Source organism: Heptranchias perlo, chromosome 12, assembly GCF_035084215.1.
Source record: "Heptranchias perlo isolate sHepPer1 chromosome 12, sHepPer1.hap1, whole genome shotgun sequence".
In the NCBI taxonomy this organism is placed as follows: domain Eukaryota; kingdom Metazoa; phylum Chordata; class Chondrichthyes; order Hexanchiformes; family Hexanchidae; genus Heptranchias; species Heptranchias perlo.
Window position 1 is genome coordinate 19,529,548 of NC_090336.1, and position 26,750 is coordinate 19,556,297.

Sequence of the window (26,750 nt, forward strand, 5' to 3'; positions counted from 1 at the left end):
TAACATAGTATCATAGTAGGCACAGCACAGGATGAAGACATTCGGCCCATTGTGCCTGTGCCGGCTCTTTGAAAGAGCTGTCCATTTAGTCCCAATGCCCTGCTCTTTCCCCATAGCCCTGTAAATTTTTTCCCTTCAAGTATTTATCCAATTCCCAATTGAAAGCTACCATTGAATCTGCTTCCACCACCCTTTTAGGCAGTGCATTCCAGATCATTACAACTTGCTGCGTAAAAAAAATGTTTCCTCATGTCGCCTCTGGCTTTTTTGCCGATCTCCTTAAATCTGTATCCTCTGGTTACTGACCCCTCTACCACTGGAAACAGTTTCTCCTTATTTACTTTGTCAAAACCGTTCATGATTTTGAACACCTCTATCAAATCTCCTCTTAACCTTCTCAGTTCGAAGGAGAACAACTCCAGCTTCTCCAGTCTCTCCACACAACTGAAGTCCCTCATCCCTGGTACCATTCTCGTAAATCTCTTCTGCATCCTCTCTAAGGCCTTGACATCCTTTCTAAAGTGTGGTACCCAGAATTGAACACAATACTCCAGCTGAGACCTAACCAGTGTTTTATAAAGGTTCAGCATAGCTTCTTCGCTTTTGTACTCTACGCCTCTATTAATAAAGCCAGGATCACATATGACTTTTTAAACAGCCTTCTCAACTTGTTCTGACATCTTCAAAGATTTGAGTATGTGCACCCCCAGGTCTCTCTATTCTTGCACCCACTTTAAAATTGTATCATTTAGTTTATATTGCCTTTCCTCATTCTTCCTACCGAAATGTATCACTTCACACTTCTCTGCGTTAAATTTCATCTGCAATTTGTCTGCCCATTTCACCAGTCTGTCAATGTCCTCCTGAAGTCTGTTACTATCCTCCACGTTGACAACCACATTTCCGAATTTCATGTCATCTGCATACTTTGAAATTATACTCTCTATTCCCAAGTCCAGGTCAATATATATCAAAAAGAGCAGTGGTCCTAATACTGACCTCTGGGGAACACCACTGTATACTTCCCTCCAGTCTGAAAAACAACCATTCACCACTACTCTCTGCTTTCTGTCCCTTAGCCAATTTTATATTCACGCTACCACTGTCCCTTTAATCCCATGGGCTTTAATTTTGCTAACAAGTCTTTCATGTGGTACTTTATCAAATGCCCTTTGAAGTTCCATATACACATCAACCACACTACCCTCATCAACCCTCTCCGTTACTTCATCAAAGTCATCAGGAAAGCACCTAATACTTCTTATTTTAAAAAGGTTACATTGAAAATGTTGAGAGACATGTTCCAGTGCGATGCATCCATTGAGAGATGGAACTTCACAGTTGAGGCATCCTAACAATGATACCCATGTCCACAGAATGCTAGGAATTTTAAACCCCCCACGACTGGAGGGAGAGGGGTGGGGGGCTAGGTTAAAATTTCAAAAATCTGAAACCCAAACCCCACCCCAACCCGCCTCGAACCCTTGCCCACTTCCAGTTTTCAAGCTCAACAGAAGCTCGAGGAACAGCACCTCATCTTTCGATTAGGCACTTTACAACCTTCCAGACTCAACACTGATTTCAATAACTTCAGATCATAATCACTGCTCCCATTTAAAAAAAATTTATTGGACTGCAGGTGCTGATAATGGTTCTGCTGTTACCATTCACACCTCCTCTCGACCGATCTTTTGTTTCTTTACTTGTCCCATTACCACCCTCCTTATCTTGCACCATCATCCCTTTTGTCATTTAATCACTCTTGCCCTCTACCCTATTAGAGACTTTCCCTTTTGTTCTTTCCTCCCCTCCCCCCTTTCCCTGGCTCTGTACTTGCTTAAAAACTTGAACTCTTCAACATCTTCCAGTTCTGACGAAAGGTCTTCGGCCTGAAACGTTAACTCTGTTTCTTTCTCCACAGATGCTGCCTCACTAGCTGAGCTTCTCCAGCATTTTCTGTTTTTATTTAATGGAGGCGGGCGACCAACCTGCTCTCGAGAGGAGGGTCAGTTAGTTAAATATGTTGATGAGGTTGCATGCCTCAAATTTTAACAGACTTTTACAATTAATGGCGGTGGGCTGGGTTTCCTGGGGCTCGGGAGGTGAGAATGGTTGGACCAGCAGGTAAGTGCATGTGGGTCAGGAACAGCAGTGCTCCCCCGGCTCCTTAAGCAAACCTGCCTCAATCGAGCTCCCTCCCGACCATCCGATCCCACCCCGGCCCACGATCTCTCTCCCAACCCGCAATTTCTTCAAATCCACCCCCTCCCTCCTTCCCTCCTCTCTGCTCTGCTGCCCGGCTGCGGCCTACCAGCACAGGCCTTCCCGCCAGCCTCTCAATCTGGCTGGCTGCCGGCCAGGAAACGGAGAAAAAAAAATTCAAATGAGGTCATGCCGTTAAATTCGGCAGGGACTCCACATTACCGGCCGCTATGGCCCCCCACCCCCGCTCCTTCCCCGCCTCACCGTAAATATCGGGGCCCTAGTGTCCATATATTCATGGAGCTCAGACAGCCATTGAGGATATGACCGGGAAATAGGGCAGAAAAGCAGCACGTATCTCACCCCATCTTGGGAAGCATTTCACATTGACTCAGCTAATTGTGAAACTGCAAAAGAATTTTATTTAAATGCTATTTCCTCAAAGAAAACAATTCATCATCCCTTACAAAGAAACCGGGCAGCGCCCCTCGCAACGCCAAACCGGGCAGCGCCCCTCGCAACGCCAAACCGGGCAGCGCCCCTCGCAACGCCAAACCGGGCAGCGCCCCTCGCAACGCCAAACCGGGCAGCGCCCCTCGCAACGCCAAACCGGGCAGCGCCCCTCGCAACGCCAAACCGGGCAGCGCCCCTCGCAACGCCAAACCGGGCAGCGCCCCTCGCAACGCCAAAAAACGGCAGCGCTACTCGCAACGCCAAACCGGGCAGCGGCCCTCGCAACGCCAAACTGGGCATCGCCCCTCGCAAGACAAAAAACGGCAGCGCTCTTCGCAAGGAAAAGCAACGGTGATTCGCTTTCATTGGGATACAATGCAGGATCTCTGGCAACACATAAAACACAGTATCACTTTTCACAGGAAATGTTGCTGCACACTCACAAAAGGGAAAATGAAGCATCCCTCACAAGAAGCAGTGCAGCAGACCTGAGAAACAAATGCAGGATTTCTGTTGTAGTAGGAAGCAATGCTTATTCTCTCAACAGATAAAACATCATATCCCTCACACAAAACAATGCAACAACCATAACTGGAAACCACGCAGCAGTTCCCCACAGCTGGAAACCATGCAGGATGTCATAATGAAACATAGCAGAGTCTTTCGCAACAATAAACATTGCAACATCCATCAGAAGAAGAAACAATGCCACAAACCTCACAAGAGGAAGCAATGCTCCGCTCATCACAAGAAACGACGCAGCATTTGTTGCAAAACGAAACAACGTGACACCCTCACAAAGAGAAACAATGCAGCTTTTTCTCACAGCAAAGAGTGCAGCATTCATCACAACAGCAAACAATGAAACACCAGATCACAACAGCAAACAGCACACCTCACCGCAGGAAACCACGGCTGAGAATTTCCTCAGCAAAGTAATGGCAGCGGAGGGGGAGCAGCTCTGAAGAAATTCCTGGCCAACGAGTCATCTCTCGCAAAAGAGTGCACTATCCCTTTGGCACAACAGTGCTGCAGCTCATCGAAATGTTGCTACGGCCTTCAAAATGAAACATTGCAACACACTTCATGGGAAAATGCAACATGCCCTAAAACAGGAAACAATTGCAGCAGGAAGCACTGCATCATTCCTTGCAACAGCAAGTTTGCAGTATGTCCTCACAACAGTTAAAACACAGCATCCCTCACCACTGGAATAAAAATTAGATACCCCTCACAACGAAAAAACAATGCAGATACAGGGCGTCGCTCACAAGAATCACTGCAGCACCGACGCAACAGAAAGCAATTTAGCATTCTTTATAGGAATTATCCCTTGGAACCGCAAACAATGCAGCATCTCACAAAATATGAAACAGTGCAGCATCCTTTGCAAAAGGAAGCAATGCAGTACAGCTCTCAGAAAAAAATGTAGCCTTTCTCCTAACAAATTTGCAGCAACCCACACAACAGGAAACAAAACGGCATACCTTGCATCAGGAAACAATGGGGCACACTGCAGAGGAAACTGCAGCACAGCTCACAGCAAACAATGCAGTATTCCTTGTAATAAAAAACTGCAGCATCGCTCACAACAGGTAAAAAACTGCAGCATCGCTCACAACAGGTAAAAAAACTGCAGCATCGCTCACAACAGGTAAAAAACTGCAGCATCGCTCACAACAGGTTAAAAAACTGCAGCATCGCTCACAACAGGTAAAAAACTGCAGCATCCCTCACAACAGGTTAAAAAACTGCAGCATCGCTCACAACAGGTAAAAAAACTGCAGCATCGCTCACAACAGGTAAAAAAACTGCAGCATCGCTCACAACAGGTAAAAAAACTGCAGCATCGCTCACAACAGGTAAAAAACTGCAGCATCGCTCACAACAGGTAAAAAACAAACTGCAGCATCGCTCACAACAGGTAAAAAAACTGCAGCATCGCTCACAACAGGTAAAAAACTGCAGCATCGCTCACAACAGGTAAAAAACAAACTGCAGCATCGCTCACAACAGGTTAAAAAACTGCAGCATCCCTCACAACAGGTAAAAAACAAACTGCAGCATCGCTCACAACAGGTTAAAAAACTGCAGCATCGCTCACAACAGGTAAAAAACTGCAGCATCGCTCACAACAGGTTAAAAAACTGCAGCATCGCTCACAACAGGTAAAAAACTGCAGCATCGCTCACAACAGGTAAAAAAACTGCAGCATCGCTCACAACAGGTAAAAAACTGCAGCATCGCTCACAACAGGTTAAAAACTGCAGCATCGCTCACAACAGGTTAAAAACTGCAGCATCGCTCACAACAGGTAAAAAACTGCAGCATCCCTCACAACAGGTAAAAAACTGCAGCATCGCTCACAACAGGTTAAAAAACTGCAGCCTCCCTCACAACAGGTTAAAAACTGCAGCATCGCTCACAACAGGTTAAAAAACTGCAGCATCGCTCACAACAGGTAAAAAACTGCAGCATCGCTCACAACAGGTTAAAAAACTGCAGCATCGCTCACAACAGGTTAAAAAACTGCAGCATCGCTCACAACAGGTTAAAAAACTGCAGCATCGCTCACAACAGGTTAAAAAACAAACTGTAGCATCGCTCACAACAGGTAAAAAACTGCAGCATCGCTCACAACAGGTTAAAAAACAAACTGTAGCATCGCTCACAACAGGTAAAAAACTGCAGCATCCCTCACAACAGGTAAAAAACTGCAGCATCGCTCACAACAGGTAAAAAACTGCAGCATCGCTCACAACAGGTAAAAAACTGCAGCATCGCTCACAACAGGTAAAAAACTGCAGCATCCCTCACAACAGGTAAAAAACTGCAGCATCGCTCACAACAGGTAAAAAACTGCAGCATCCCTCACAACAGGTAAAAAACTGCAGCATCCCTCACAACAGGTAAAAAACTGCAGCATCGCTCACAACAGGTAAAAAACTGCAGCATCCCTCACAACAGGTAAAAAACTGCAGCATCGCTCACAACAGGTAAAAAACTGCAGCATCGCTCACAACAGGTAAAAAACTGCAGCATCGCTCACAACAGGTTAAAAAACTGCAGCATCGCTCACAACAGGTAAAAAAACTGCAGCATCGCTCACAACAGGTAAAAAACTGCAGCATCGCTCACAACAGGTAAAAAACTGCAGCATCGCTCACAACAGGTAAAAAACTGCAGCATCGCTCACAACAGGTTAAAAAACTGCAGCATCGCTCACAACAGGTTAAAAAACTGCAGCATCCCTCACAACAGGTTAAAAACTGCAGCATCGCTCACAACAGGTAAAAAACTGCAGCATCGCTCACAAGAGAAACACTGCATGATCGCACCAAACAAGAAATGATGCAGCTTCCCTCAACAGGAAATGACGCAGCTTTCCTCGTAGCAGAAAACTTTACAGCATCCCTTCCAACAGCATCTCTCAACGGCAAACAAGCAACATTCCTCACGTGAAATAAGGTAGCATTTCCAATAATTCTGGAAATTTTGTTTGATCTTCAATTGAATTAAAAAAAGAGAAAATGCCAAATTTTAAGCAAGAGAAAATCAAACCAGTTTCTATCCCACCAGATCCTGGATCTATTCAGAGGGGGAAAAAAAAACTGGATCAGGAGATGGTGCTGCAGAATCAGAACTCAAACGCCAACCATTTCTCCTTCTCACGTGTCACATACCCTCTTGTTGCTTGCACTGGATGCAGTGGACGATGCGAGGATGGAGTCGGTCATGCTTCGTTTGGTGCTGAGGTTGTTCATGTTGAGTCGGGCTTTGCCTTTCTCTGTCAAACCAAAAGACGACACAATAAACGGTCAACAACTGAAAGTAAGAGTAAGGCGAGTCTGAGTTTCCCCTTCCCCAACCCAAACACATGCATCAACTGAGAAAGGTGGAGCCACCAACACCCTCAATATTGGAGCAACTAAAGAACTGCACATTAATAATTTTTATCTAAAAATGCCATATGCTAAATACTAGTGGTTCTGCTAGAAGTGGTTTTTTTCTTCAAGACAGTGTTATCATGCAGGGTCGTGTTTAGGCCCGTGACAACTATGCATTTGCACGGGGTCCCGAGCCAGTCAGGGGTCCCGAGCTGATCAGTCCCCATGACTGTCTGTCGCTGGCAGCATTGGTCAGTCTAGGCAAGCTGAGCTCTCGGCCTAATGTACTCAGTTTCTGCACGACTGGTCTGTGTGGATCTTTCCCCATCATCGGAGAAGTCAAGGGCTGAGTTAGGGCCCTGCAACCTGTGCAGTTGGGGCCCTGAGCGGACTCAGTCCCCAAACCAAACCTTTGCACGGAGCCCCCACAAGGCAAACACCGCCCCTGTTACCATGAGCTCGGCCCCTTCTATCCACGAGTTGAAATGCTATCAGTCATCACTTGAGCCAGGGTTGCAGGAACATAGACTGAGCAATGAGAAACCTGTGGCATCTTCATTGGAGCTGATTGTCCATTCGTGCAATTTCAGGTTTTTTTGTCCCCCCCCAGCAACCATCATCACCAGATTCATAAGACATCTGCTCTTGCAAGAATCGCCTCCGGCTGCACACAGAAAGCCAAGGGAAATAGCTGAGAGATTTGGTATTAGGTGGTGCTGGGGTCAGGGAGTGGGGGGGGGGGGGGGGGGGGTGCGCACAGGTCAGGACAACCCTTTGATTTTTTTTCTCCTTACCTGGCTTCCAGAGACCCCCTTCTTCAGACCACCCACTGGGTTCAGGGTCCTAACTTCACAAGACCTTGGGATTGAAGATCATGCCCATGGCTTTGTAACAGAAAATAACGAAACACCAGCCCCAACAATGGAGCACCAACCCACAAACAGATACTTCAACCCCTTCCCCCACCAACAGGAGCACAGTTCACTGTCCTTTGACTCACCCGCCTCTGATTCAGTTTCATACGGCATCTCCTCCTCAGAACTTGAGCCATTCAACTTCTTCCTGTCTTCCTCCTCGTCGTTGACATGCTCCAGCATCACAGACTCTAACGTCTTGCGCTCCTTGTCGTGCATTGAGATTTTATCTTTGCTGCTCATACGGGAAATAGAAGTCCTGGTGGGATAACGGATTAGCTCCGGTTGGCTGTTAGTGTGATGCGTGCAGGCCCAGGACGAGGTAAGCAAGTTCCATCTCTCAGGGTTAGACACAAAACTCGAACAGGGTATAAAGGAGCCACTCTCCAGCAGGCAGCGCAAAAGGGGGCACTGGTGGCAAAGGCTGACCAACTTAGCACGCAGCTCCAATGTTGCATCTAAGTTTTGAAACAATACTCTCCCTGCTCTCTGCTTTCCTGTGTAATACGCTCCCAGCTCTGTATAACCCTGTGCAACACTCTCCCCTATTCTATTCTCATGTGTAATGCACTCTCAGCTCTGTCACCCTGTGCGTGGCACTTGCATATCTACTGTCCCGCGTGCAACATAGAACTCTTGTCATTCGATGTGTAATATATCCCTGGCTCTGTGTCACATGAAAAACATGCTCCTGGCTTTCTGCTATCCTGTAAGTAACACATTCTGAGCACTTTGTTATCCCAGCTCGCCGTTTTTGTGAGTAATAATCTCCCAGCTCTTGGTTATGCTGTGTAACACACACTATGCACGCAGCCCACAGCTCTGAATTTCTGTGTAATGTACTCCCAAAATCTCTTCTATTATCACACTCCGAAGCTCTGTCGCACCGCGTGACACACTCCAAAGCTCTGTCGCACCGCGTGACACACTCCAAAGCTCTGTCGCACCGCGTGACACACTCCAAAGCTCTGTCGCACCGCGTGACACACTCCAAAGCTCTGTCGCACCGCGTGACACACTCCAAAGCTCTGTCGCACCGCGTGACACACTCCAAAGCTCTGTCGCACCGCGTGACACACTCCAAAGCTCTGTCGCACCGCGTGACACTCTCCAAAGCTCTGTCGCACCGCGTGACACTCTCCAAAGCTCTGTCGCACCGCGTGACACTCTCCAAAGCTCTGTCGCACCGCGTGACACTCTCCAAAGCTCTGTCGCACCGCGTGACACTCTCCAAAGCTCTGTCGCACCGCGTGACACTCTCCAAAGCTCTGTCGCACCGCGTGACACTCTCCAAAGCTCTGTCGCACCGCGTGACACTCTCCAAAGCTCTGTCGCACCGCGTGACACTCTCCAAAGCTCTGTCGCACCGCGTGACACTCTCCAAAGCTCTGTCGCACCGCGTGACACTCTCCAAAGCTCTGTCGCACCGCGTGACACTCTCCAAAGCTCTGTCGCACCGCGTGACACTCTCCAAAGCTCTGTCGCACCGCGTGACACTCTCCAAAGCTCTGTCGCACCGCGTGACACTCTCCAAAGCTCTGTCGCACCGCGTGACACTCTCCAAAGCTCTGTCGCACCGCGTGACACTCTCCAAAGCTCTGTCGCACCGCGTGACACTCTCCAAAGCTCTGTCGCACCGCGTGACACTCTCCAAAGCTCTGTCGCACCGCGTGACACTCTCCAAAGCTCTGTCGCACCGCGTGACACTCTCCAAAGCTCTGTCGCACCGCGTGACACTCTCCAAAGCTCTGTCGCACCGCGTGACACTCTCCAAAGCTCTGTCGCACCGCGTGACACTCTCCAAAGCTCTGTCGCACCGCGTGACACTCTCCAAAGCTCTGTCGCACCGCGTGACACTCTCCAAAGCTCTGTCGCACCGCGTGACACTCTCCAAAGCTCTGTCGCACCGCGTGACACTCTCCAAAGCTCTGTCGCACCGCGTGACACTCTCCAAAGCTCTGTCGCACCGCGTGACACTCTCCAAAGCTCTGTCGCACCGCGTGACACTCTCCAAAGCTCTGTCGCACCGCGTGACACTCTCCAAAGCTCTGTCGCACCGCGTGACACTCTCCAAAGCTCTGTCGCACCGCGTGACACTCTCCAAAGCTCTGTCGCACCGCGTGACACTCTCCAAAGCTCTGTCGCACCGCGTGACACTCTCCAAAGCTCTGTCGCACCGCGTGACACTCTCCAAAGCTCTGTCGCACCGCGTGACACTCTCCAAAGCTCTGTCGCACCGCGTGACACTCTCCAAAGCTCTGTCGCACCGCGTGACACTCTCCAAAGCTCTGTCGCACCGCGTGACACTCTCCAAAGCTCTGTCGCACCGCGTGACACTCTCCAAAGCTCTGTCGCACCGCGTGACACTCTCCAAAGCTCTGTCGCACCGCGTGACACTCTCCAAAGCTCTGTCGCACCGCGTGACACTCTCCAAAGCTCTGTCGCACCGCGTGACACACTCCAAAGCTGTCGCACCGCGTGACACACTCCAAAGCTCTGTCGCACCGCGTGACACACTCCAAAGCTCTGTCGCACCGCGTGACACACTCCAAAGCTCTGTCGCACCGCGTGACACTCTCCAAAGCTCTGTCGCAGGGCGTGACACACTCCAAAGCTCTGTCGCACCGCGTGACACACTCCAAAGCTCTGTCGCACCGCGTGACACACTCCAAAGCTCTGTCGCACCGCGTGACACACTCCAAAGCTCTGTCGCACCGCGTGACACTCTCCAAAGCTCTGTCGCACCGCGTGACACTCTCCAAAGCTCTGTCGCACCGCGTGACACTCTCCAAAGCTCTGTCGCACCGCGTGACACTCTCCAAAGCTCTGTCGCACCGCGTGACACTCTCCAAAGCTCTGTCGCACCGCGTGACACTCTCCAAAGCTCTGTCGCACCGCGTGACACACTCCAAAGCTCTGTCGCACCGCGTGACACACTCCAAAGCTCTGTCGCACCGCGTGACACACTCCAAAGCTCTGTCGCACCGCGTGACACACTCCAAAACTCTGTCGCACCGCGTGACACTCTCCAAAGCTCTGTCGCACCGCGTGACACTCTCCAAAGCTCTGTCGCACCGCGTGACACACTCCAAAGCTCTGTCGCACCGCGTGACACTCTCCAAAGCTCTGTCGCACCGCGTGACACTCTCCAAAGCTCTGTCGCACCACGTGACACTCTCCAAAGCTCTCTGTGACACTGTACTATCTTCTCATGCGCTCTTTCATTCTCAGCCTAGTGCCTTTGTTGGTCATGTTCTATTGTGAATTTTAAAAAAACTGAACTGCCTTTCTTTCCAGTGAAGAGTGAGAATGACGCTGCTGGAGCCTATTCACGGGGGAATGCTGGAGCCGTTCTTTTGTACCCTGCTAGATCTCAAAGCACAAACTAATCATTGAGCCCCTGGCAAGGGCCTAGAGGCCAGTCCTCACACAGCATTTTACTGGGTGAGGCATCACTCTCTTTGTCCAGTGAAGAAGCTGATACATTGCAGCCAACTTCCAATCAACTCGTACGAGGCCAGGCCTCAGCACACAGTGAATTACTCATCACTACAGGTCTACTGCAACACTTTCTGCTTTACAGCATTCCCCACCTCCCTTAAGAGCAATATATTTGGAGCATACAATTAGCCTAACTCTCATTTTTAACAATGTTTTAACATAGGAATTGCTAGACCAAAGTCCATCGAGTTCGCCTTCTACCATCCTGGTAGTCACATGATACAACGATAATGGAGTTGTTGACTAATCATGGGAATCAAGGTTTAGAAATGTTTTAAAAGATACAAGAAAGGAACAGTAATGAGGAGTGGAACTGATACAAGTGGGAACGGGAGTTGTAACGCGAAGGTAAAAAAAAAACGGATCACTCTTCTAAGGAACGAGTGCGGCAGAACACTGGAATATCAGGAAATAATAAAAAATGTGCACGCAGGCTAAAGCAGTGGTCAGCAAGGATTTAGAAACAACAAAATCCTGAATCACAAACGCCCTGGAATTATTTGCAGAAGTAACTGGGATTTTCAAAAGACATTTGATGAGGTTTCACATATGAAGCTTGTGAAGAAGATGAAGTCTCATTGAATTAATGGCAGGTTAGTTAACTGGATTAGAAAGTGGGTCAAGAATAGGAAACGGGAGATAATAAATGGAAAAGAATATTTTGCGGGGTGGTTGGTGGTGTTATTGACTGGAGTTGTGCAAGGTCGGTTCTGGATTCCCTGCCATTCAGTCACATGATTCACATGATTCATAGATTATATGGAGGCTCTTTTAATATTGAACAATTAGCAAACACCAGGCTATATGACCGGTGATTACCATGGGGGAGATTGACGAGATTGAACTGATCTGGGCCAATGTAGTAGATTGCTTTTAGTGTAAATAAATGTAACGTAATGCACATTGGAACACTGATGTGAAACATGTACACAGTGGAGGGATGTCCATTTGCAAATATGGAAAAGGATTTGGGTGAGATTACTGGCCTTTCACTGAAAGTATCCAATCTTTAGAAGGAGCCTTCCCCAATTGGTCCATTCTATTCAACCATAATTGGTTGCCATCAAGTTTTATCCCCAGCAGATCTATTGGATGCTTCGTTTTCCAAAATTCATTAAGGCTTCTGGTATCCCTCCCATCATCCACAAAGTGTGTACTGTTGTATACTGTCTTTGCAATCACTTATACCCAGTCCTGCTTTCCATTTTTCCTAGGAGATTTTCTCATGTTCACCAAATTGCTAAGGAAAGTAATCTGTCTTACCCTTCAAATTACCATCCCTGTTACTATGGAAGCTATTAAAATTATCCATCACCTTTAAAGTTCTGGTTTTCAGCGGGATTATGCCACTGGCAATCTAGTTGCCTATACTACTCACATCAAGATGTCTCCTCCTGAACACATCTGTGAATTATCTGTTGATGCCTTGGACTCCTGCAATCATTTGACAGGCTCTGGTACTGTGTGCTTCTAAATAAATCACCATCACATGAGTTCCCAGTACCAAAGCCATGTTTGTAGCCACCTAATTTTGTATCAAATCATTCCCTCTGTGCTGTAGCTTATCCTCTGACTTTTTTCCATTCTCCAGGGCTCTGTTCTCCCTTAGACTCTTTCTTCTTCACATCAATTATCTCTTTCACCTGTCGTCCAACCTCATCTTTGCTGATGATTCCACTGTACATTCATCAACTTTCTTCAGATTACATTCCCTCAGTCCTCAAAACCTCCAGTCCTCACATTACAAAACTGAATCAATACATCCTTTCTAACACATCTAGACATGGCTCAAGGAAAACTGGTTCTGATAGACAACTCCTCTTTAACCACTAGTCTCCAAACTCTCTCTCTTCCCCCAACATGACCTTTCTTGTCTTTATTTCATTGACACGACTATGGTGAACCTTCCTCTTTTATTCTTCCTAAGCTCCAATATGACATTCTACACTTTCTTCTGTCTCCTTACACCCCCACTGTGGTCAAGTAAAGAAAATTCATCACATAATCTTCTCCAATTTATTCTTTCCCAAAACCTCAAAACTGTGGTACTCTTTACATCCTTCAGTCTTTCCTTCCTCTTGCAATCTTCAAGCTTTGTAAAAAAAACCTTAACATCACTTAACCACTACTTCCAGATTTATCTCAACTTCTTGCTAACTCTTTTCAACCATTGTGCTGTCCTGCATTATGTTCCTTCATCCTTGGCCTAGCTCTCTCAATTTTAAAACATGGTAATCATGTACTGGGATCCATCTCGAGGGTATCCGACAAGTTTACACAGGTTATTCTAACTTTGTACAGGTCACTAGTGAGCCCACATTTCAACTGTTGTGTTTCGCTTTAATCACCATCTTCAAAAGGACGTTGATGTCTGTTGAGGGCGCAGGGAAATATGAAAGATATGATTAATGGACTTGGGGCTCTTAAGTTTGAGGACAGACTCACAGAACTGAGCTGGTTTTCATTGGGGAAAGACTGAATGAGATATGTTTCAGGTCTTTAAAATACCGAGAGGAATGGATAATGTAGATATAATCAGGTCATTTAACATAGTTTGTGACCACAGAACTAGGAAAATAGTTAACCAGGGTTAAGCAAGACTTCAGACTAGAAAGAGCTTTTATTTTCGTCAGAGCAGTGGAGATGTAGAATTAACCCCCAGCTAAAACAATTAATTTGGTTCAATGAACACCCTTAAAAAGAACCAGATAAGGTTCCTCCCAATGTCTCTGCTGGTAAAGGCAATGAGCAGTTGAGGAGAGGAGTGAAAATTGGTAAAAGAGCTGCATGAATATCTGATTAAAAGCAAGATTGAGGATTATAGGCCACAAGACTGTGTGGAACTTGATGGTTCCAGAGGTAGAGAGAGCACAGAAATCTCACGTCAAGGATAATAATGTAGTGTGGAAGGTTCGGAGAGGGTATTCTGGTATTTGGTTGGTCTTTTGCGGCAGGGGCAGGGAGTGGGAAGGAAACGACGAGCAGAAAGTTTCCTCCAGAGGTTAATCGAGTGGGGTAGAGTCCATGGCAAAAACAAAAAGGTTTGCACTTATAGAACATCTTACATTTCCCAAATACATCTCTATGGGCTTCACATACGATAAATTTACCTTGAAATGAAATGACTGTCGTTTGACAATAATTCCAACAGTACAGAACTTCCTCAACAATGCACTGAAGTGTCAGTCTAGGTTATACGTTCAAGTCCTGGAGTGGGGCTTGACCACACAACCTTCTGGTTCGGAGCCAAGTGTCACTAATACATTTGATTGTATATGGTCTGTGTAAGGAAGGGCTTGCTGGCACTCGATCTTCTTTTGTCCTTATTTGCACAGTGCTTGGATTGAGAGTCTGGTGCAGTACCTGAAACTACCACTGGAGGCTATTAGTACACTTTAGAAAACTGCATTATCTAGTGGCAGAAAAGGGGAGCTGCAGCATTTCATTTTCCCAGCACTTTCAGAATTGCAGCAAAAGCTGTTTTTTTTCTCGGAATTTTTTTTTTAATCTGATACAGTTTTGATTGTAAGAGGGCTGCAATGTACTCCTGATATTAGAACAGCAAGACACTCACACACAAGATGCCCAGCACATCTTCAGCTCCACACTCTTGATGCACCCAGCATTTGCCACTGCCAGAGACCACAGGCAACTGGCTTCATCAGTATGGACCAGGGAAGAAGCACAACCAATCCGCAAGGTGTGCAGCAATTTATGGTAAAGCACAATTTCTTTCCTTTACTGCCTTTGCTTTACAGACCCAGTCTCTACCCACTACCCTCCAGCAGTAACACATACCACTGTTGGACCCAGAGGCAAGATGGAAGCAGCTCCTCCCAGGCTTCTAACAATATCGCCGTGTAACTAATCGCCATATGGTGAATGAGAAGGGCCTGAGCTGACTCAGCCTCTTCCTCTGTATTTTCCCTCATCTCCACTTCAAGATGACGATGGGAGAGGTGGCTGGTTAAGTGTGCAAGTGAAATAAGAATTATGACTGTTGGTAATTGAAAAAAGAGAGGAACCCATAGGATTACGTGTGTGTGTGTGTGTGTGTGTGTGTGTGTGTGTGTATTCTTGCTCGGTTTGCTTCAATGATTCCTCTGTGTGTGTATATGTTCCTTATCTCAGCTGGGACAAGGGGGTGGGGGAGGCGAACAGAAACCAGCTGGAGCCCACAGTGAGGAGCATGTACCTCAGCAACTAGTTACTGTAAGCAGTTCACCAGCATCCCTCTGGAATGGTGCACAACAACTAGCAAACCTCAACCAAATAAAGGGGAGGGAATACAAAAAAAAGATTTATGGTAAAAAAAATTAGAACAGAATTATTAAATTTAGAAAAAATGTCAAAACAGATTTAAAGTTAAAAGAAAAATACTGTGTGTTTGGCATCCGATATTACGGTTACTATAATGATGTCTGCAGCACTTCCCACAGTTTGAAATCCAATGTTACCCTTTCATCCGCAGGTCTGAACTTTTTCCCCTGCCATCTCCCACAAGTAGGCCAAAACCATTAAAGTTCACCTTTATTTGGAGTGGCTTCATTCAAAATCTCTTAACTGAGCATAAAGGGATGGGATGACCCCATCACGCTGACCTTTGACACGTTTGGGCAGTCTCCTTCCTCTCAGACAACTAATCAGATTTTAACATTCTTATTCCACAAAGAGGCTTCATCAAACAAACTGAAAAGACAAAACAAATGCTTATTTTTGAAAATTATTTTCAATTGTAATAATGCTTCCACTTTCAGTGGGGAGAGAAGAGGGGAAAGGCGGGATGGGGAGTGTTTTTAAGCATTAGCTCAGTTTCTTGATTGGCGAATATTGTGCCTACAGTTAAAAAAATAATCCAGTGGTGTTATGGTGGGTAATGGCAGTTGGCATCACCACTCATCAAACAGTGAGTCTACATGCTGCTTTAGAATCATGGGTACAAACTGAGGAAGAACTAACCTCCTACTCCTGGATGGAAGCTGCTGTGAGGCATTCGACAATTCAATGAGGGAGGCCTCTACCTTGGCTTGCTTCTCTTTCTCGATCCTCATCTGTTTATAGCACAAAGAGGAAAGAAAAAATAATGTCCAACTTAATTCATACACTTATACATGCTCAACCAGGGGGAAAGGTACAGGAAGAACATTAATTCACTGATGGCCTCTGAGGCCCAACTCAACTGCCGGCCTAAGCTGTGGGATTATGCAGAAAAGAAAAAAAATTGAATCATCGAATCCCAAACTAGAATACCAATCTCACAAAGGAATCTCTTTTGAACGACAAAGACTTCATTACTACTGGTTGCTAAGACATTAACAAACCCCAAAGTTTAATGGTTCGGAGAGAGCCTCTGTAACTTAGACCAGTTAACAATACAAAAAGAAATTAGATTCACTCATAAGTTTGCAAGAATGTGGAGGTGAATCAAGGAGTGGCATTTCTGGTAACTGATGTCCCCGAGATCCACAGATGATTCCTTGTCAGCTATTTTGAAGCAGATGCCTAAGCAAGTCTTGACTTCATAGGTCCAGGAAGGACCTGAATCCCCCTGGCTTTTAGGAATGCTAGAATCCTTACTTTTTTGGTTACTGGCAAGATAAGCAGCCTTTTTTTTTAAGTAGACTGCTGAGAGAGGAGAGAAATCCAAACTCAACGAGTGATGTTCTCATTCTACTTCATCTGCAAAGAAATCCCATTAAATTGAGGCAAAAGGCTTGCTGTCACATCCAACACCATGTGTACCTGATGGGCTGTCAGCCTCACAGGCACAATAAATCACTGCAGTCCGCAGACTCCAATTGGATGTCTATGGACTGCTTGTAACTGGTAACTTCTGTGGCAGGGATGCCTTTAACCTGGGTTTTATTGCAACTATCTTAGTGCCCTATCTCTAAGGAGTTTCAGCTCTTTAAACTATGAAAGAGGCTTCACCCCCACGTGCCAAGTGACTGATCTCAGTGGCATGGGCAGCACCAAGCACTTCCCGACATAGAGAAAGAGCAAATGGGAGCGAGTTTCCTGGTCAATATTGCATGGTTACCACCACAGGTCTGGAAGCAGCTTGCCCATCCATCCACTTGGCTGACCAATGGGGAAACCAGGATGTGGGGAGGAAAAAGTGAAAGATATCGATCTGTCTGGTATCGTCCAAACAACTAGAAAATGAAAGCTGGCGCCTTTACCATCCACTCACCTTGTACTGCTCCCCTTTACAATATATTTTTTGGCATGGGTTATGCCCCATTCCCTACTTGCTCTAAATTACAGATGCCTTCTCCCAACTTTTTTATATTTACTTGAGCCTTTGTTCTTAAAGCAGCTACACCTGCAAGATACCATGTGTTCGAAGGTCAGGAGTAGCCCCTGAAGCTGCAGCTTGGCAGCCTCTCCCCATTGGGAAAATGAAAACATAAACCAACAGCCTTAACTCCCATTTACTTGACAAGCAACAAGGTGCGTTATGTATCCTATGGCTTGCCGTTCTCTCATGCAATTATTGAGGAGATACCGAGTGACAGGTGATTTCCCACAATGAAGATCAGAGATGGGTCAGCATGGGGCATTGCGCCTCCCAGTGTTGGCAGAGTGCTGGCAGTAGCCACCTGCTCAAAGTCAGGTGGAAAATGAACTTCCTACCTGGATCCATACAGTGCTCTTCCACTCAGGAGGGAGGTGGGTGATTTGGGGTACAAACAAGGTTACTCCACCTTGACGAATAAGAGGTGCATTTGAGAGACACCTTTCCCACCCTCCAGTGCACTATTCAGTAACATGACGGACAGCTCCTCCTCACCCACAGCAACAGTTCTCTGGAGCAGGTTTATCAGAGGTGGAGTCCCAGGTTTATCAGTAAAAATACGCCACATCTGACATATCCCCCAATGTTTTTTTATTCCCACAGCACCTCCACTTTGGTGCTGCTGAAATTGTAACTGTAGGTGGTGCTGCTGCACTCAAGCCAGTGTCGGACTAACTGACCAACCTTATCCTACCTTACCCAGCCCTGCAGTGTAGTACATACATACAGAAATGCCATTAATTTACACCAAAGAAAAAAAAAATCAATGATGTGGAGTCGAGTCAAACAGTCCCAGATCAGCTAAATGAAGGAAAAGACTTGTGTATATATATATATATATATATATATATATAGTGTTCTTCACAACCTCAGAACGCCGCAAAGGGCTTTACAATCAATCCTTTGGAGTGTCGTCATTGTAATGTAGGAAATGCGGCAGCCAATTTAAGCACAGCAAGGTCTCACAAGCAGAGATAATGACCAGATCATCTGTTTCAGGTGTTGGTTGAGGGATAAATGTTGACCAGGACACCAGGAGAACTCTCCTGCTCTTCTTTGAATAGTGTCATGGGATCTTTTACGTCCACCTGAGAGGGCAGAAGGGGCCTCTGTTTAACGTCTCATCTGAAAGACAGCACCTCTGACAGTGCTGCACTCCCTCAGAACTGCACAGAGTGGGGCTTGAACCTACCGCCTTCTGACTCGGAGACGAGAGGTACAGAATATGTTAGATGCAGAGAAAAGCTGCTTACTACAAAGTCCCATCAAGCAATCTCAGGTCAAGCGTAGTCTAAGTTCGGTACAAAGTATATCTTCTACTCTACTCACAGGTCAGATATCTGACCAGTAAAACCATCCCAAAATTTGATAATCAGGATATCTCATTATAAAAGAACCTCCTGCGTCAACATTTTTGACTTCCCACAAATGACAGCTAACGATCCTCTAGTTTGGAAAGAGAGATGACAAACCTGCCAAAAGCAAAAGGCTGAGGATAAAGAAGGAGCCAGAGGAGGAAGAGGGCAGAGAGATAGAAATGAACAACTAAGAGGACAGCTCAACACATGGTGTATGATCCCTTTAACCAGTTTGAACTAAATTAGTCATGAGTTCGAAGGACATAAATCTTTTTCAAAGAAACTATATTTTAAAACAAGTATCTGCTAAATGTTGGCTGCCGCACAATAACAGGATTTTGCAGCAATCCTCAACAGGTTTGGGAAGGGAAGTTGGGGGGGGGGGGGGGATTCCAATTTGTGTGTGTGTGTGTGTGTGTGTGTGTGTGTGTGTGTAGGAGTTTCCCTATGAAACCATCTGACTAGCAATGGTTTTCTTCTACTGATCATGGATTAGCTAGTGGTGGTTGGAAAGGGATTATCGCAATGCCCATCAAATATAAACCAGGCAGATGCTCCCACCCTGGCAAACCAAACCAACATTTAAAGGGACATCAGTTGCCATTTTAACTTTTTCAGATGTTTACCCCAGGGACTTGTCCCCACCGAGTGTGAGCAGGTTGTCCTGAAACTGCTGCCAGTGTATCTCTGGCTGATACTTACAACAGTCTGTTTCTTCTGCAGCTCCTCCAACAGCTCCAAGAGGCTTTCGTCTCCAACATCGAATGCAGTTTGACCCTAACGATTCAGGAAAAAACGGTCAATGATCATAGTTCCTGATAGCAAGGACCTACTACTCTCCACTTATCAGCCATTTTGGAAATAGTAAAACAAAACTATTCGGGTGACTTGTCGATACAGTGCAACTGAATAAAACAAAACTCATGTCATAGTGAAATTACCACCACTTTATAGTGAAAATCTGAACTCCAATCCCGCCATTGTTTGACCCATAATGCACTGCAAAGATCAAGTATCCACTCAACAAATGCCTAAACTGTACCCAAGAAACAAAGTCTTCAGGACTGTATTTCTTTTTTAAAAAGCTTTCACTCCAGTTCATCAGTAGAAAATGGTCTTTCTCGGGATGGTAGTGTGTCAGTCTCCCAGGATCACAGTCAGTCCTGGAAATGTAGTTAGGCTCAGATATGAAGAAACAGGGAACAGAGCCCTGGATCAGGCAGCATCTGAATTCCTGCACCAGGTTCAGGTTCAGGTACTTCGCTCCTGTAAATGACCATCTTACTGCTTTCACAAATTTGTCAGTGATACCGTGCATTTATATCAGCTTTACACTGTGTATAGGCTCTATTGTGGAACTACTGGTTACAACTGTTTAAATGCTTTCTGTGCCCATGTAGGATTGTGATTGCATACACTGTAAATTAGACCAGGAGTTGGGAGGAAGTGGAGTAATCCTGGACATTAACCACTCTATCTCCTCTATTCTTTTATGTCTGGCCAGAGGGAGATATGATTCAGGTGCAGCATTACAATTCCCTAAAGCAGATTCACCCAAAAAAAAACATACCGCATTTCCACAAGGCACAGGAAGGACAAGCAATTCTAAGCAATGGACAGCTGGGGTAGAGTTTCCTCTAGTTTACGCCAGTAATAACAGCACAATCAATGCAAAAGAGCGGGGACTTTTAAACATGAGTTACACCCAAAACCCCTTACGTGCGTTTTCTGTGATCTTTTACACTGGTTCAAAATTCAATGCGTTCGAATCAGGTCCCGCCCACAAAACTGGCCACACCCCCAGATTGAGTGTCCGCCGATTCGGAAAGGCTTTTCAAATTGCGTTAATTTTCTTAGGCATGCAGGCACTAGTAGGAACGTTTTAAAACATTTTTAATACCCAAAAATATTTAATTTACTAAGAAACTAACTAGTGTACACCAATGAAACTATTCAATGGTTCAGTATAGTTTTTAAAGTCATTTTCAGGGATTTTAAATCAGATCACTCACAAGCAGAAGACTGGACATCCTTATTAAAAATCCTTATTTTTGGTGATAAACTCATTCTCAGCTGTATTATTCAGCTCCTGCACCGTTACCTCTGGAGTCCACTCCCCTCCTATTTCTCATCTACATGCTGCCTCTCGGCGACATTATCTGAAAACACATCAGATTCCACATGTACGCTGACGACACCCAGCTCTACCTCACCATCACCTCTCTCGACCCCTCTACTGTCTCTCATTTGTCACACTGCTTGTTCGACATCCAATAGTGGATAAGCAAAAATTTCCTCCAACTAAATATTGCGAAGATCGATGCCATTGTCTTCGGTCCCCGCCACAAACTCCATTCCCTAGCCACCGACTCCATCCCTCTCCCTGATCACAGTCTGAGGCTGAACCAGACCATTCGCAACCTTGGCGTTCTATTTGACCCCGAGATGAGCTTCCGACCTCATATCCACTCCATCACCAAGACCGCCTACTTCCAACTCCACAACAACCGCCCTTCTACGCCCCTGCCTCAGCTCATCTGCTCCGAAAGCCTCATCCATTCCTTTGTTACCTCTAGACTTGACTATACCAATGCTCTCCTGGCCGGCCTCCCATTTTTCGTCCTCCATGAACTTGAGCTCATCCAAAGCTCTGCTGCCCGTATCCTAACTCGCACCTAGTCCAGTTCACCCATCATCCGTGCTCGCTGACCTACATTGGCTGCCGGTCTGGGAACGTCTCAATTTCAAAATGTTCATCCTTGTTTTCAAATCCCTCCTGGCCTCGCCCCTCCCTATTTCTGCATCCCTCCAAGATCTCTGCGCTCCTCCAATTCTTGCATCCCTGATTTAATTGCTCCACCACTGGTGGCTATGCTTTCAGCTGCCTAGGCCTTAAGCTCAAGAATTCCCTCCCTGAATCTCTCCACCCCTCTACCTCTCTCTCCTCCTTTCAGATGTCACCTGTCCTAATATCTCCTTATGTGGCTCAGTATCAAATTTTGTTTGATAATGCTCCCATGAAGTGCCTTGTTAACTATGTTAAAAGTGCTTTGTAAATGCAAGTAGTTATTGTTATTAATAAAACTGCACCAGGTTACCACTCTTAAATACATCAAGGAATACTTTTTAAATTGTATTACATTCTATTACATTGCCCAATTGCACTGGTTCATGGAAGATTTTACGTTTGTGATTATGGAAAAGAATCTGAGCGGAAACTTGAACTGTAACCTAACTGGTGCAATTTCCCGATTGTGCCCAAAGCGGAAACTCTAGCCCCGAAGATTTTGCTGTGTGAGGTAGAAATCTAATATGTAAGTTCGACAGGAAACACCAACCCACAGGATTAATCAGTGTAAAATTATGTGCATTAATTGTGGATCATTTTCATACTTTAATTTGCATTTTCTATTTTAGAGTAATATAATGCAAAACAGAGCAATACAGTGAAATGTATAAATATAATGCAATATAGAATAACAGTGCAAAAAAATCAAAATAGAGCAACAAAATAAAATATAGAGCTACACAGTAGAAAACAGAAAGCAATACAGTGTATATCAGATAATACAGTGCAATATAGAGCAGCACAGATCAATACAGGCAGTATGGCACAATATAGAATATAGAATACTGTGGAAAATATAACAATTCTGTGTAATATAGAGTAACAACATACAACAGTATGTTGCTCTATATTGCACTGAAGCATTCTGTATTTTAATAGTTCTGTAACAAAGAATACAGTGCAATATAGAGCAATAGTGCAACACAACACTATAGAGAAATAAAGTGCAGTAAAGAGCAATGCAGATAATATAGAGCAACATGTTGCAATACAGAATAATAGTCAATATAAAACAAATACTGCAATAAAGATCAATACAGTGCAATATAGAGCAATACCGAGCAACACAACAATATAGAGCAACACAGAGCAATATATGCAACAGCAATACTACGCAATATACAGCAAAACAGAGCAACATGGAATGATACAGTGCATACAGAGCAATATAGTATAATACGGGGCAAAAACATCTCAAAGTACTTCACACAATGAGTTACTTTGAAGTACGTTGACTGTTGGCAAGTCAGCAACTGTGAATTAGTTTGCACATTGCAAGATCAAAACAGTAATGCGATTAATTACTAATTGATCTTTTTTTGGTTATATTGGTTGAGGGGGCAAGGATATATTGTACAATATAAACCGATGCCATGCAATATATAGTCATAAAGTACAGTATAGCATCAGGCAATGCAATGCAGCATCATGCAGCACAATACAAACATAAGTCGTTAAAGAATCAGAAAAGACCTTTCAGCCCATCAAACCCATTCCATCCAGCATCAATGTTTGATGATTCTATCAGTCGGCTTCCTCCTCTTCTCCAACCCCCACCACCACCTCTTGATTTCCTACTTTAATGAACATCAGAGTAAACTTTACAAACCTGCACTTAACGGGAATCCGGGCAGGGATGTCAATGGATCTAGCAGCTTTTCCGTACATTCATTTTAACGGCTGGAAAATTCTGCATCAATTTCCCTCCCCAACTTTCTCACAACTAGTGAATGAGGCTATGTCCAAGAAGCATGAATTCATTAAATCTAACCTCCTGTGATTTTTTTTCCTCCTACCTCCCCTAAAAAAAAAATCAAGCAATGTTATTAATATTGCTGTAACACTCAATTCCCATTCTCAACAGGTAATTATCCAGTTCCCTTTTAAAAGGTGTCAATTGACCCGAAATAAGCTACATTTTCTTGGAGTCTGTTCCACATGTGGAAAAGGTTTTTTTCCAATCCCTTCCCTCCCACAAAAGCCTCCTGAAAAACCCCCTCTCTTCAACCACCCCTTCCATCTTCCCTAACTCTTGTACTAATGATTGGCATCAGTTTTCAGCTCTGCAAAGTGCTTTGGGGTGTTTTACTACAGTAAAGGGGTTATATAAATATGAGTTGTTTTTGTAGTGCAATATAACACAATACAGTGCAACGGTGAAATGTAGTGTTATCAAATGTAATACATTGCAATAGAGTGCAATGCAGTGAAATAGTGTGATACAATGCACTGTAGTGCAGTAAAGTCCAACGTAGATATGCATTGCAATGTAGCGTGATAAAGTGCAAGACTTAATGGGCCAAATCTTGTTGGAAAAATAATGGTATGTTAACGATGCACACCGTTATTAATGTGCAAATCGGCCAGCAAATTCAGGGGATTAAGAGATATGCTGTGACCTGCGCAACCCCAGGACCTGCTGGTCGATTTAAGCCGCTCCGCCATTTGCTTCGCACAAACGGCATCTCACCCTTAGCCTCCCCGTTATTTTTAAGAACTTGTTGGATTTGCACATTAATTGCCCATTAAACTCGCTGCAGAAAGCTAAGTCTGGTAATTAAAAGCGCAAGCACCCTTTTAACGACAAGATAATTATTAATGCAATGTCAATCAACCTCTCTGGCCCAGAAAAGGAACAATTTAAATTGTCTCATTCATGCACTTAGTAAATTCTTCTTAGAGATTTAAAAAATGTCAAATTTAAAATATTTACATTTTTTTCTGACTTTTCCTTTCTGACTCTTTTTTCTTTCTCTCTATCCAATCTTTCTTCCTCTCTTTTTATTTCTCTTTCTGTACTTGATTTGACTCTAATTCACCCTCCCTTCTCGGTCGTTCCTCTGCTTCTTTCTCAATCCTTAAATCTCACTGGTTAAGGAGACACACTGTTGGGTCACTAAAGTCCCAGATACCCCCGTTGCCCGCACCAGGGGTGCATCAACCCACTGAGCCACAGAGGGGAGCCTGAGATGACGACTTCAATATCAGGTATCCACTGTCATTGAGAAATCAGCAGTTTCAGTGTGGAAGCTCTTAACCCATCACTGAATGTTGGTAGGACTCACCACTTTATTGATGGCCTGCATGTTGCACAGGTTCTCCACCAGCAGTCTGCACACCTCCTCTTTGCCCCAGTGTGATGCTGCATGCAATGGAGTCCAACCGTCATTGTCTAGGCTGTTCACATCAAAGCCAGCCTGGATTAATAACCTGCAACAAGAAAAAAAAAATCACACAAGAGTATCATACACAAAGACTTCTTGCAGGAAAGGCTACCACAGGAGGAAGCACCTTCATTGCAAAGGCCAAAGTTTTCTTTAAATGAATAATCCTGTTTATTGAACTTTATACATTTGAAGCAGAAACAGTAGTATCACGGAGTACTGCCAATAAAAGTGGAGGAAGCAAGCAGTGAAGAACTAACTGCAAGATTTAGTGCATTTCTTTTCTGAAAGATTTTCGTGAACTTTGGGCTCCAAGTAAAGGATATCAGTGTTTTTCCACATCTTGCATTCAGTATCAAAATCCAGTATTCCCCAGGAAGGTACAGCATAAGTAAAGCTCCCTCTACACTGCCCCATCAAGCCCTCCCAGGTCATCACAGGCTATACACATAGTAAATCCCCTTCTACACTGCCCCAAAAATGTGTATTAACTACACCATTTGCACTTCACACGTCAGCCACCCTTATTGACTCAGTGAGTGAGACTGACTGCTTAGTGCCAATTAGCTCTGAGTTAAGAGTAGTTTCATGCTTTGGACTCTTACCCACCAGCAAGTGGGTCAAAACTCAAATTCTCAGGATTCTTTTCGAAAGGGCAGACCGTTATACTGTCAGTGTGGGCCAGATTGGAACAGAGATTCCAGAGGAAAGGTCCTGAGAGATGTTCGTTATTATTGTAGCCAAGAAAAACCCAACTCAGGGTTACAGCTGCAGGCCATCTTTCCCCATTGCCTTTCATTTTCTGGCATTATGCCACCTGATTTCAGGCAGTGCAGCAGAGGAATATCCAGCCCCAGAGATCTCCAGAGAAATACCACTGACTGGAGGATTACCACACAAGGCTGTAAGTGTCGCAGAGTATCTCCTTATTTCAGCACTGTTCCACTTCACTCGCCAGGGCTTCTGGACAAGTCACAGCCTTGATGCTCTAACATTGGAGCTGGCTTGGAATCTCAACTGCTAATCCAGTTCTTGAGCCATCAGCTCGAAGTTTTCAGTAGTTACTCAGCCTATCATTTTGTCCCATACTTTTCTTCGCCTGGTTCAGCTTGAGGAACTATCCCACCCCTCTTCCTCATATCGCAGTCTGCCCTGTTGTTCTCACTTTTCCAGTGAGTAAAGTTTGTTCCCTATTGCACGAAGCAGCAAAGTCCTTGTGGACAAAACAATGTCAATCAAACATCAATTATTAAAGATTCTACATTCTTTAAAAAAATGTTTTTTCTCCTTTATGAAACTGGGTAAATGAGCACCCAAGGTAAAATTTGTTGGCTAACACTGAGAACTCTAATCTTTTGGCATAAACACAAAAACAGTGCACTCACTTCATGACCTCCAAATAGCCTTTGGCTGCAGCAACGTGAAGGGCACTTGCACCAGTTTTCGGATGCCGAATATCTTCCATTTTCCCCCGATTTACCCATTGCCTAGCATCCTGGATCATTCGTTGTTCTTCCTCCTTCCTGGCCAACTCCACATCGATCCCTGAAATCATGATACATGAAACTTGTCATTGTCACAAGAACCCAGCGCTGCTTCAAAGTGTTTGCAAATACATTTTGCTCCATGCATCAGGTTGGTTTTGCTGCATAGTCTGCCATTTTTGCAACTTTTGTCTTGATCTCCTCAATGCTTTCTTACATTATTCTCGGTTGCTGCTGCCATTTAAACTGATCCACACAAAGTGGTAAGGATGAGAATTACTTTAGGACTTCCGAAAGTGCTGCATGATTTATGAAGTTCATGAGGTGTCAGTATTGGCTCAGTGGAAGCACTCAGTGGACTGCAAAAGCAGTCAGCTTTTTGAAATAGAATGCAGTGGGACAGTCAGGTAGCAAAGGCTACCAGAAGGTTGGAGCACAGGGGGGTGAATAGTCAGAAATTATCTTAAGTGTCAGGTGTGGCTCAGTGGGTAGCACTTCCGCCTCTGTCAGGCCAGATGGTTTTTAGTGATGTTAGTTGACCAGAACACCTGGGAGAACCCCCCTGCTCTTCTTCGAATGGTGCTATGGGATCTTTTACGTTCACCTGAGAGGGCAGAGGTGGGGGGGGGGGGGGGGGTCTC

The 26,750-nt window shown here is 45.1% G+C and overlaps 1 protein-coding gene across 2 annotated transcripts in view; it reads right to left on the bottom strand.

Moving 5' to 3' along the window:
* The window catches only part of LOC137327857 (protein phosphatase 1 regulatory subunit 12A-like), a 197,146-nt gene that overhangs the window by 74,720 nt on the left and 95,676 nt on the right, over window positions 1-26,750 (bottom strand). The window contains exons 4-9 of one of the 2 annotated variants that reach the window (XM_067993722.1): window positions 26,011-26,170; window positions 24,527-24,671; window positions 19,316-19,390; window positions 15,917-16,008; window positions 7,543-7,691; window positions 6,339-6,442 (exon numbers count right to left, since the gene is read on the bottom strand). In XM_067993722.1, coding sequence (XP_067849823.1) covers window positions 6,339-6,442; window positions 7,543-7,691; window positions 15,917-16,008; window positions 19,316-19,390; window positions 24,527-24,671; window positions 26,011-26,170 — 725 coding nt within the window. Of the gene's footprint in view, window positions 1-6,338; window positions 6,443-7,542; window positions 7,716-15,916; window positions 16,009-19,315; window positions 19,391-24,526; window positions 24,672-26,010; window positions 26,171-26,750 lie in introns of both variants that reach the window. The other variant, XM_067993721.1, reaches the window with a different exon arrangement.